The sequence below is a fragment of the Simochromis diagramma genome, unplaced genomic scaffold, assembly GCF_900408965.1.
Source record: "Simochromis diagramma unplaced genomic scaffold, fSimDia1.1 OVJJ01000618.1, whole genome shotgun sequence".
NCBI classification, from domain to species: Eukaryota; Metazoa; Chordata; class Actinopteri; order Cichliformes; family Cichlidae; genus Simochromis; species Simochromis diagramma.
The window spans coordinates 11,342,360-11,354,730 of record NW_024387423.1 but is presented as its reverse complement, the minus strand read 5'-3'; the positions used below and the strand labels follow the sequence as shown (position 1 = coordinate 11,354,730).

At 41.7% G+C, this 12,371-nt stretch overlaps 1 protein-coding gene across 1 annotated transcript in view; it reads left to right on the top strand.

Moving 5' to 3' along the window:
• Positions 1–3,227: 3,227 nt before the first annotated feature.
• Positions 3,228–12,371, top strand: part of si:dkey-122a22.2 — a 29,782-nt gene continuing 20,638 nt past the window's right edge. Inside the window, exons 1-6 of the mRNA XM_040012722.1 lie at positions 3,228–3,405; positions 3,925–4,087; positions 4,266–4,337; positions 4,452–4,528; positions 5,163–5,263; positions 8,270–8,386. Of these exons, the coding sequence (XP_039868656.1) occupies positions 3,346–3,405; positions 3,925–4,087; positions 4,266–4,337; positions 4,452–4,528; positions 5,163–5,263; positions 8,270–8,386 (590 nt within the window). The 5' untranslated portion in view covers positions 3,228–3,345. The remainder of the gene's footprint in view (positions 3,406–3,924; positions 4,088–4,265; positions 4,338–4,451; positions 4,529–5,162; positions 5,264–8,269; positions 8,387–12,371) is intronic.

Sequence of the window (12,371 nt, the reverse complement as noted above, 5' to 3'; positions counted from 1 at the left end):
AATTCAACAAGTCTAAAAGACTTTCAATCATGCTTTCAACTCTTGAGGCTGCTTAAGGTAAATGCTAACACCAGCATACTAATCATTGACAAGTGAAACGCTATCATTAACATATTTCAGCAAAGTGTTTACTTTAAGTGTTTTCACTTTATGCTACTTTTTTTCTTATTATCATATTTCAGAGAGAAAGATTAGCCTTTATACTCTACTACACTGGACAGCTACAGTTGCTAGCTGCTAGCAGAGTGAGATTTGGCTTGTGAACACGTGATCAGCTGAAACACTTACTAAAGACAGTTTGCTCAGTCACAGTGAACACCTAAAGGAAACCATAACTACCCCCACCCCCTAAAGAATCTCTGATGTTTCGTCTCCACAAAAAGTCTTTGGCACATTTTTTGTTTTTCAAAGTACATATGCTCACAGACAGAGCTACTGAGCAATGCTGCCATTTCACATGACATACAAGCAAGCTGTTTCCTGTATGAGGTTCTGGCTGTAGTGGAGCATCACACCATACAGTCAGATGCCTTTAACAGTGGAAAGCTAACATATTGTGAGATATGTATACCTCTTCAGAATTTTTTGATGACCTTTGGTGATACCAAAGGTGATACTTTGGTGATGCCAGTGAGGAACGTTATTCAGTTAACTTGTGCTATGTGACAAAACAGATAGGACAAACAGGAAATAGATTTTGGTGCCCCTGCCATGCTATCTCCATTACACTTCCATTGCATATACATGTAGAAACTCTGTAGCACAGAGCAAAAGTAGATAGTATTGCCTGAAAACAAATGCTGAAAGCGGGCAGCAGGAATGGGAGCAGAAAAATGCCAGAAATGTCAAAATAATAGGTTATTATTTGCACTCAGATGGTCTGTTCTCTGTTTTCAGTGGCTGTCCCACCTTATACAGTTTGTGTTGCTGGAAAGGTACCCTCTAACTACAGATGAAAGGGATTGTGTGAGACTGTGCTGAATGTCAGAGATGGGTTGGGGAAAGCAGCAACACCTTAAAAATGGGCCCTGCCTCCAGAAATGCCACAGATGCAAAAGATGGTGTTGAGGTGACCTGGCAGTGAAGGACTAGCCTTTCATCTGTGCTCGCTGGGAGCATGAAGATGTTATATTTAGCTCGAGGGCAGATTTAGTTTGTGAGCAATGTTAAATTAGAGTAACAAATTGTACAAAAAATGAACAAATTGTACACAAAAGTCTTCTTTTACTGTGTTTGTGCTAAAGGACACAGACACTACATGTTAATCCAACATGCTTATTTGGCTCATACTAATTGTACCTTTTCACCCCAATGTCAGGTGTTGGCTCCAAATCAGTTCAGAAGTGTTTGTATGGATGGATAGATCATAACAACTATATGAATATTATGTACGTTAGGGATAAGAGTGACAGCAAAAATTATTTTAATAATAAAGTTTGTTATGTTAGGATCTTGAAGGATATTCTTGGATGATTTTTCATTTTTTTATTTTAATCATGAATGTTACAACAAAAAGAGACACTATAGAGTATGCATCTCAAAATTTGAAAGACTTCTGGGTCATATCTGATGATGTCAGAGTTCAATCACTTCTAAAATCTGAGCTTTGTCAGCAATCGGTCATGTGACCCTCCAACAGTAATCCACAGAAACAAACAACAAATACTGGCCTTTAGTCAGTCTGGCAGTCAAGGCCATCATACATCATCAGAATTTTTTTTTATATTACTGGATGAATCCTGTTATTAAGTCTAAATCTTTGATGGAAGGAGCTATCTTTGATTTCCCAGTGGATGCAGGCTCGGGTGTTTTGATGGACCACAGATGAAGCCAAGGGCCAGGTGACTGCTGTACAAGCTGCAGAGGAAAGCTGTAGTTGAGAAGCTAGAGTTGTGTGATTAGACCATTATTCTCTCAGTCCTAATTATGCGAGGCTGGAACAGAAGCAAGATGCTGAGAAGGCTCTGCGTCATTAGCTTTAATCAACCCCGGCTACACTGGAACAAAATCAGCACAAACAACGCGCAGCCTGCCTGACAGTGTGTCAATACCTGACATTCATCATTTCAGTCCAGCCAGACTTTTTAATTACCGCAATGAATTCCCTACATGGCTCCAGTCACCTGCTATCTAAACAGGGTTTGTTGTTGAGGATTGCCTTTGTCTAGGTACTGTTTAATGACAAAACTGGTTTGGGAGTGGGGGTTGGGGGTGGGGTGTCTGACTGTATTCTATTTGTGGGGAATAAAAGGGAAACACTCACCACTCAGAACTTAATGTTCCCTCTCTGTGGACGATTCTGTGATGTCATGGACTGCCTAACGCTTGAATCCTTTCCTGAAACCATAAAGTTTTATTATTTTTCTCTCTGGTGTCTGTGCAAGGCGATTACTCACATGGAGCACAGCCAGACTGCAGGCCCAGTTCACGGTGTGTGCTATAGTGCATTATAGTACTGAATATCATCAGTATGGATGTGACAGTCCCAGAATGACGCAAACTGGCACACATGTAGAGCCTGCATTAAAAGCGTCTATTTGCATGAATCACTTGTCATGGAAGCAGCTGTCCTGCAAACCATCAGTGCGTTATTATGCATGATGAGGGCTTGATTAGCTGTTCTAAGAGCAGCGAGGGGATCGCAATCAAAGCCCCCTAGTTTCTAATTATCTTCATCTATTTGGGATATATCAAGACGCAGTCCAAGTTTTCCATATGTTCAGTCATTGACCTTCAGTTTGCGTTGGGGCCATTATTCATTGCAAGATGAAGATTTCGTTTTTAGGTCTTATTGCGTGGTGATTATGGGCCTATTAATGTTAACTCTCCTGTCTTAACTGGAGTGTGTGAGCCAATACAGGAAGGGTTTGTGGGAAACAGCGACCCCCGCAGGTCCGTAGTTGTATTGATTCAATCCTGTTGAAAAGGAGAGATTTTAAGTATCTCTGTCATTGGTCTCTACAGGTAACAACATAAAACAATACACACTTAGCCACACACCTCGAAAGAATTAATAAAAACTGCAATAACAACAACAACAACAACAATAATATTATTATTATTATTAATAATAATAATAATAATAATAATATAGAATTTATTAATGATAAGTTTACTGAGTTTGCATAAATAACTGCAAGGCAAACATTGACAAATCGCAGTGCACATCAAAGAGAGCAGAGAGACGAATGTTACCGTTTTAGAGCTTTGCGCGGTTTGTCCCTCGTCGGCTGCTGTAAGCCGTCCAGGAAGTCAGGCTGTTGCTGTATTGATTTCATTCATTCAATACATTTGTGCATCTAGTGTGAATATTACAACATTTGTTAATAAGTTCATTCATTCAGAATGCGTAGGAGAGCTGAAGCTCCGTCATCAGGCAATGAACCTGCCGTTGCTAATAATAAGGTAACGTAACGATAGCAAGCTGTTTGTGGCTACAGTTGACAGTTCTGCTGGCGAGTATTAGCTGACTGAGTCCACAAGCTAACGTGTCACTTTGTTTTCGGTTAGGTAGATGTCTGCTGGTGATATTTATATTTATTTGCTCTTACAGTGGTTTGGAGCATGAACCACTTTCTGTCAGCTTTTCATTATTTTGTCCAAAGAGAAGAGGAGCCAAACCGCTTAAACAAAACTGCACCATTTACAGCTTTGTTTGTTTGTTTACGGCTTACTTGCGGGTTATCTAATGAATATTTTACTTTCAAACGAATCATTGGCAAGCGATCCTCAAAAAAAAGAGAAAAGGAAAATAAAAAAGAATGAATAAACGATCGAAGCAGTAACACTTTTAGGCCTGACTCTACGACGAGGTTAATAAAATCCAAACTCCACACTTTTGAAACATTTCAGTGTTTAATTATAAATCGAAATGTAGAAGTGAGTGTGCAGTCAACGTTACATTTTCTTCTTTGCATAAATGAGGTTCCGGATCAAAGACGGCCCAGCCAAGCTGAAGTCAAAGGCAGTGTGTCTTACAGCTCCGTGCTCGTCAACATTGGGAAGTGTTTGCTTGTGATCATCCTCGTCCCTCCGTTCCTCAACTACGCCTCCCTTCAGAGAGAAGCACAGATGCTCTTGCCTAAAGGTTCACTTATCTTAAAGTCGTTGTTGCCAACATCAATTTTATGTTTTTCTGCAAAATGTAATGTCATTACTTATTAATTGCGTAATTTAAACAGTTATGAAGTTCTCAAAGCTGAATGAGAAGCACTCAGCGAAGCCTAATCTTTGATTCTGTTTTTTCCCCCATGTCTTACATCCAGATGGCCAGATTGTTGATGTTGGTTTGGGTCAAAAGATGCATCTTTTGTGTAAAGGACGAGGAAAACCAGTTGGTAATAAGCTGCCTGTATTTTGTTTTCAATTAGTTTTTTCTGGCACATGGTTCTGTATCTGGCTCGCTTATGTTTTTTAGCTAAGCTCTGCCTGATCAGTCTGTTTTCCTGTAGTTATATTGGATGCACCAACTGGAATGTCCTCAGATGTTTGGTTTCACGTTCAAGAGAATGTTGCATCGCTGACAAAGGTGGGGGTTTGACTCACTCACATTACAGAATTAAATGGGTGTCGTTCTGAATGATACTGTGAAATGTTATAGCATTTTATTAATATGACTGAATTTAATATCTCTAAATATCTGAATTAAACAGATCTAGATTAGTCATTTTTGCCATATGCTGTACATTGAGAGTCAGTCAGTCAGCAGTCACACTGGCTTTCCCTCTGACCACCATGGTGAACTTCCCCCAGAATCTGCTACTACAAATGTGGCTGTTTTTTTGTTGTTGTTTGGGTCGTGCTGGGACAGCCCTTGCAGTATCTCTGCCAGCCTCTGTCAGCCTGGACTTTCTGCCGGCAGAAAGTCCAGGCTGACAGCCTGCCCCATGTTGTTTGTCTGAAATGTGACCCAGATGAAGTCATAGCCATGTTGCGGAAGGGCCTGACACATAAAGTGAAAAAAGACTGCATAAGCAACAACAAGAAAAACAAACATACAGAGCAATGTTTACGCTTGTATCTGGAGCTTTTTAGGGCCACTCAGCCATCATGCATTTTTAAAGTGCTTAAACGCAATAAGGCAGGTCCGGACTGTTCTGTAAGGTGAGCTTGTTGTGACTGAAAAAAAAAATCTCGCTGTCCTTGTTTGTCACGCTGCTCAGGTGTGTACATACGACAGAATGGGCCTGGGCTTCAGCAAGCGGCTGATGCAGAATGAAACCACGGGAACAGAGAAGGTTTGGGACATGTCAACGACTGGACGGTGAGCGTGCTGTTTTATGAGTTCGTCACTCTGAGCGGTTGTACTATAGACGGCATGTAAAAGACAGACATACGCAATACAGAAATGCGCTAAACCTGCACTATTTGTAGTAGGCGATGGGAGAGTCAACTCTGGTTGTGAAACACATCAGGTAATATAGAAGTTTATGAGAATGTGCTCCACCTCTCACTTGAATTATTACATCACGAAACATTTTCCTGATCAGTTTGAGGTCTCAACCTCTAGTCTCAAGTCATATTTAATATAGCATGATGCTCATTTTGTTGATTATTATCCCATTTAGAGTAAAATACATGATAAAGCTTGGCTTGCTTTATTGCTTACCTTGTGGCTTGTTTTCCCCCTGTTTTTCAGTTAGGGCCAGCAATCTGTTTAATAATAAATAAATAAATAAAAAAGATAAAATAGCCAAAATGCCATATTTAAGCCTTTAAAACAATAGTCTACAAATCAGTGGGTGACCTCATCGTAGCTGCAAGATTCTTGTATATGCAGTCTATATTTGTGACATTTAAAATGTGTGTTAATGCCTGCTGCTTTGCAATAATTTTACACTTTAAAACTGCGTCACAGTTAGGATTTGTCTTTTTAAATTCTTGTAATTTTCTTTCTAAATGAATGAGTTTGCTGTTTTTCACTTGCGGGGCCTCCTGTCTCATATATAGGCTGTTGCTGTATTTGTAAACTCAATTTGTATAACTTTAAAAGATGAATTTTCTGTAATACTGATTGTAGGAGGCCAGCATCTGTGTGGAACATACCTGGTTTAATGGCACCTTTTCAGTTTCTATGGCGACCTCGTGTAATGTTTGTATCCGTGTCAGGTCATTGTTTCTCAGTGGCGCACGAGGGAAAGTGATATGGGATTTTGAATGCCCGTTTTATTATAAACCCACGGTTGATATCTTCTCTTCTTGCTAAAATGCTAAAGGAGTTATTTAAAACCTTTTCGCACTACTCTGCTCTACATCACACGCGTTGGACGAGGTGCTCAGTAGGAGAAAACGTACCTGTTATGATGATATGATGAGGCTCGTGACTGATCTCAGTCAGAGTGAAAGCAGAGACAGCGGCAGCTTTTCTAGCACGCTAACCTCCCATCAGTTTCCCATTATACAAGAGTGTTACCCACAATGGGTAAACAAACAGAAGAAGCTGCTGGCCACTCAGCTTGACAAGCTCTAGCTACTGGGAGCTATGGGAGAGAGACAAGCGAGGCAAGCGCGCTTCCAGCAACAATAGCAGACTGTGGCAAGGAGCGTTATGACACAACACTGTCTGAGATGAAATGAGAGCGGTTGCTTTCACTTTGGTATGTTTTTATTTATGTCTATTTTTTTAGGTTTGAATAAGCAAGCACTGCTGACTTTGTTGACCAGCGGACCGGTTAGCACTGTCGCCTCAGTCCTGGTTTTAAATCTTCCCCGGGGCTTTTCTGTGTGGCGTTGTCATGCTCTCTTCTCATGTCTGTGTGGGCACTGCAGCTTCCTCCCTCAGTCAACATTTTATGACGAAAAAAACCTGTCATCAACAACCATGCCATGCTGAAAATCACCTTTCTTCCCTATTATGAATCTCAATTTGAACTTAAATTTTAATAATCTTCATCTGTAATAATCACGATTCATCCGACTTCTTTGGAACTGTGCTCTACAAGATGTTGAATCATGGGGTTTACTTTTTCAGAGGACTGCACAGTTGTCCTGTGTATACTTTCTTTTTCACATGATTACGGTATCTACTGAGTAAATCAAAGAAAACAGAAAGACAGAAAATGGGGAATATTCTACTTTTCTATCTATTAAAAAACTGAGAGAAAACCCTTTAAAGGTTTCTTGGCAACAGGCAATGTCAGGCATTAATTTTAACCACTGAGCAAAAACGGGCCTTCTTTTGTCTCTTGCAGTGAAGGAGAACAATCCTTATAAAGCATTTTGTTTGTTTGGTATGGTTTTACCTTTTTAGACAACAATTTATGCAACCACTCTCCAGAACATTTAACTCTTTGTTTCCAAAAAGAAACATTTTGCTTCCTTGATGTGACACAAAGCAAAGACCCCAGTACAATAACATCGCAGATTTCACTCGGTGCGTTTGCCATAGCAGAGTAAATATTCACAGGGAATCAGTATTACTTTGATAAAGTAGCTGTTTGGGACTTCTCATTAATGTTCTGGCCAGAGACTGATGTGTGCACATCCTGCTGAACACACTCCAGGCCTCCCCTGCGTCACGCAGCCACAGGATTGGGCTCTAATCATCCTCTCTCTGACATCGTAATGCGTTTGTTGAGCCTTAAATCTGCCTAAGGAATGAGGAGCCCTGATTTGCCGACGGTCAGCAGTCTAGTTTAGTTTGGCGTCCTGCCCGGGGGAAGTGGTCGGCTGCCTGTTTGAGGTGCAAGCAATAAATTTCCTGGGATTCAATATCTGAAGAGGTGTGATGACTCCCTAACCTTAACCCTGTGAGTCTTGTGAAATCTCTTCGTTTCAGTGTGACACCTTGGGTTTGATTTATTAGCACAACAAACCCGGGACGAGCAGATGGCTCTCGCAGAGGAGTTGCTGCGCCTCATGTAATGATGATGCTCCTCCTGATGATTTAAGTTTGCTGGTGATTGTTTTTCCTGCGGTGTTTTGCAGTGGAAGCGAGCCAGCAGTCCCCCTCCGTTATGCTGTCATTTGGGTTTTTCAGCAGTGCTGTTTATTTTGGTGCCAGATCTGGAAAATTAGACATCAGAAAACTAAAGATACTGCTGATTTGATTTTTTTAAAACTGTTTACATTCTTTATTGTAAGATAGAACTGATGCCCTTTTGCCTTTTCTCTTATTTAGATTATTTTTGCCTCTTAATATAATAATAATGGAAGCAGATTAGAAATTAATGACATTACTGCAGTGCCACCTAGCTAAACAGATATGGTGTCCCAGTTTGCGGTGCATGCTGGTTGTGTGCAGAAGCTCACGAGTGTCGCTGTCTTCCAGGATGGTGGATGATCTGCATCGGCTTCTGGGGGCTGCTGGGATAGTCGGGCCCTTTATCCTGGTGGGCTCTGAGCTTGGCGCACTCAACAGCAGATTCTACACCCACATTCATGATGTGTAAGTACTGCAGAACCAAAACTGAGGATTTTGGATGAGGATTGGCATCTAATCCTCCACCCACACCACTCCGTGTTTTCTCAGAGTTACATCAGTTTGGTCAGATTAAACACAGTGATGCCAGTATTACATTATGGAGAAGCGGGATGGTCTGTTTAAAAACTTTAGATTTAGTTTGTTGTTTTTTGGATGAAATCATCTGTAAGTACAACATGAATTCTCTGCTAAAGGAATGCATTTTATACATGCAGTCATCCAATTGGTGCAGAAGAAAGTACCTGATTGTGTTTGGTACCAATTTTCTACAGAGTTTACTTTGCAAAATGAATTGAATTGGGAACCAAAATCACATTGGACTATTGATCGGTCTGTTTGGAAGCTATTTGTCGAAAGGAATATTCAGACTTTATTTCACTTTGATTTGGCCACAAACTGAAGTGATTTCCACATCTCCTCCATAAGTGGGAGAGAGTAGACCTGAATGCATTGAACAGGCTGTGACAGCAGCACTCCTTTATATGAGTGTGCACAGCTAACATGAAGAAATCCTGGCTATGTTGAACTTGCTTCATAACATAAGAAAGCGGCATTAATAGCAAATTTCAACAGTCTGCGGATCAAAATCATCTTCTTGTGCATCTCCAGGCCACTTTCACCACAGCTGCTGTTTTAGATGAAGAAGCGTGATAACTAAAAACGTAAAAACCCTCAGAAAGCCAGAGTTGTCAGTTGTGTATATTGGTACACGAATTTAATTGAACTGTGCTCTTAAAAAGCTTTAAAGGAAACCTGATTATGGACATGTGTAGGTAACTTTCTTAACATTAGCATCAGTAGTTTAAATGTGATGTAAAACACTTTCTGCCATGGTTGTTTACTGATGGTTGGAATGGTTTTGGTCCCAACCTGTGAAGATGATTGACCATGATGAATGTAGATGATAGCAGAGGTGGGCGAGGGGAGAGGAGGGTAAAATTGGTGTTGTTGTAAAAGCCTCTGCTTTCTGTCATCAGCTGTTAGTTTGATCCACAAAATTGCCTCTATCATTTTATGATAAAATCTCTTCTAACAGCAATTTCAGAGATGAATATATATACAGTCAAATCTTTTAAGTAAGACTGCATGCCTGAAAATTTCAGGGTTGTGGAAAACCAGCTCTCATCATCAGCCATTATCACTTTTTGCGTGACATTTGGAGATATCGAACAAATTTAAATTAAATTTGCAGTTCTAAAGGAAGCTGGATGTTTGCTTTAAGCCCACGTTTAAGGTCCGTGGTGAAATTGCAGGGTAGGCCTCAAAGTGAAAATTAGGGGTGCAACGATACTCGTATCGATATTGAACCGTTCGATACAGTGCTTTCGGTTCGGTACGCATATGTATCGAACAATACAAAATTTGTAATTTATTTTATCAACTTTCCTTCTGACGATGCTGTCTGTGTTGAGCGCTCAGTGAATCTGCGTTCGACTACTCCGCCTAGGCTGCACTGTCGAGCGCAGATCCACTGAGCGTTCAACACAGACAGCATAGTCAGAAGGAAGAGCGCAGGGCAAGCTAGCGAGACAGAAGTTAAGCTCCCCTTGCAACATGGCAAATTGAACCTCCCCCACCCTCATTCAGATCTGGCGTTTGGAATTATTTTGGTTTTCATGTGACGTATGACCCTGAAGGTAAGCGCGTCATGGACTAAAGTAAAACAGTATGTTGGATGTGCCACGCAATGCTCAATTACATGGGTGGGAACTAGTGTGTTAGCACAGTTAGCTCGTTAACGTGTTGGCCGTCTAGCCCCACGCAGGGGTAGCTCGTTAATGGAGATTTGCCGTGTTGTGGCGTTAACGTCATTTCAACGAGATTAACGCTGACAGCACTAGTGGGAACACAACGAATATGACTGCACATTTATGCCAACATCATCCTAGTGCAAAGACAAGTGGAAGCAGACAAAAACAACAAGCATGCATGCTACAAACTTTACCCGAGTCATTTAGACAGCCGTTAGTACATGATTCTCCTTATGGGGACCTGATATGTTTAATATTGTGGCGAGCTCAGACAAGGAGGAGACGGAGGTATCGTTTGGTCTTGCTTCCGGTGAGCTAGCCAGGGAGCACAGCCGTTTATTGACATCTGCAGAAGAACACTGCCGCTAGCTAACTGCTCAGCGCGGCAACCGCACAGCAACAACAACACACAGAGCGCCCCCTGACCCCGGAAGGACACACCGTCGCAGCGAGAAGGCGTCACCCGTCACTATGGCAACATAAACAAAACATAACTGTACAAACAGAACCCCGAACAGCCCTGACCCGCTACATAGCCCCCACCTAAGGGGTCAGTCGTCCCCGACGACCCATTACCCCCACAAAGTCCTGCAAATGTCCAGGTGCCTTCTTTTGGGCGCACCGGCCGGTCACGACCGGCGGGGGAAAAGTCACTCGGGTCAGAACATGGGGTGCCACCATCATCCCACTTCTGACACCAATGTGGCGAGCTTAGACAACGAGGAGACGGAGGTGTCGTTTGGTCTTGCTTCCCGTGAGCTAGCCAGGGAGCACAGCCGTTTATTGACATCTGCAGAAGAACACTGCCGCTAGCTAACTGCTCAGCGCAGCAACCGCACAGCAACAACGACAACAACACACAGGGCGCCCTCTGACCCCGGAAGGACACACCGTCGCAGCGAGAGGGCGTCACCCGTCACTATGGCAACATAAACAAAACATAACTGTACAAACAGAACCCCGAACAGCCCTGACCCGCGGTCAAACGCGGGTTGCAACTTCTTATCTGGTGCGCGTCTTTTATTTTGACAGCGAATGCGCACATGCGGACCACTTATGTGCACCCGTGTAAATAACATAATGTTCTGCCGAGTGTGTTGTTGGTTTTCTCTCGATTTCTGAGTCGACAAGCGCCTTTGTTACTGGGACCAGTAATTTTAAGAAAGGCCCCCATTAGAACCCATGAGAAATGCAAGAAATGCATTATTGCTCAGTCTGCAATATCTTTCCCAGAACAAACACCAATTGCAAATAACATACTAAAAATAAACCTGAAAAATCTGTTTAGAACAGCTACTATATTGCAAAGCAGTGGCGTGCACAGACATTTTGGGGGGCAAGTGCTCCAGGGGGAAAAAAGGGCACTTTTTGCATATGTGGAAAACCTTTTCTTTGTATAATAAAAAAATCGCACAGGTTAAATGCAATTTGACTTTTATTTTCTCCTTTCTCAGCCTCTCTTTCCTAGGCATTATGCTTGCTGAAATTAGTAAATAAATAGACCAAAATGTATGAGAACGAATAAGACTGACTGTGGTCATTACAAGAACAGGGCAGAATGGTCGTTTTCACAGGCAATTGGGAACTGCCTATTTTTCCTTTAGCAAATTAATGTGTTAATGTTGCCAATATGTTACACCAAAAAAAATTAACATGTCTAACCAGTGCTTCTCAAAACTTTTAACATGCACCACCCCCAACACCGTACCCTTCAAACTACCAATAATAACGTCACTGTTCTGTCACAATCAGGTCACAACACAGTGCGTAAATGTCTGCGAGCATCGCTGAGTCAGTAACAACCAGTTAGGCTAAAGACTGCATCTTTAGACAGTTGGACGGTGTTCTAACTTTCTCACAGGAGACACCTACTAAAGACAGTCAAAGACATTAATTTCAATCTTACCAAAGTAGGACAGTAGTTGACGTTAGTTATGGAAAGGCTAATCCACAAAAACGGAGAAACGTCCATAATTCTGTTATTCATAATCATGTCAAGGTTTTAGGTTTTTCTGCAGTTCCATCTCTAAAAAGTGTGATGTCTTCCCGTCACTGACTTCAGTTTGAAAACTTTGTATTTATTCACAGATTTCCGTGAGATCATCCTAAAATTTGTAACGAAAAATGGGCTCAAAAGAGCCCTCTGCCTAACGGCATGTAGCCTATAGCATAACGTGATATTTTCAATAGTGTATGCA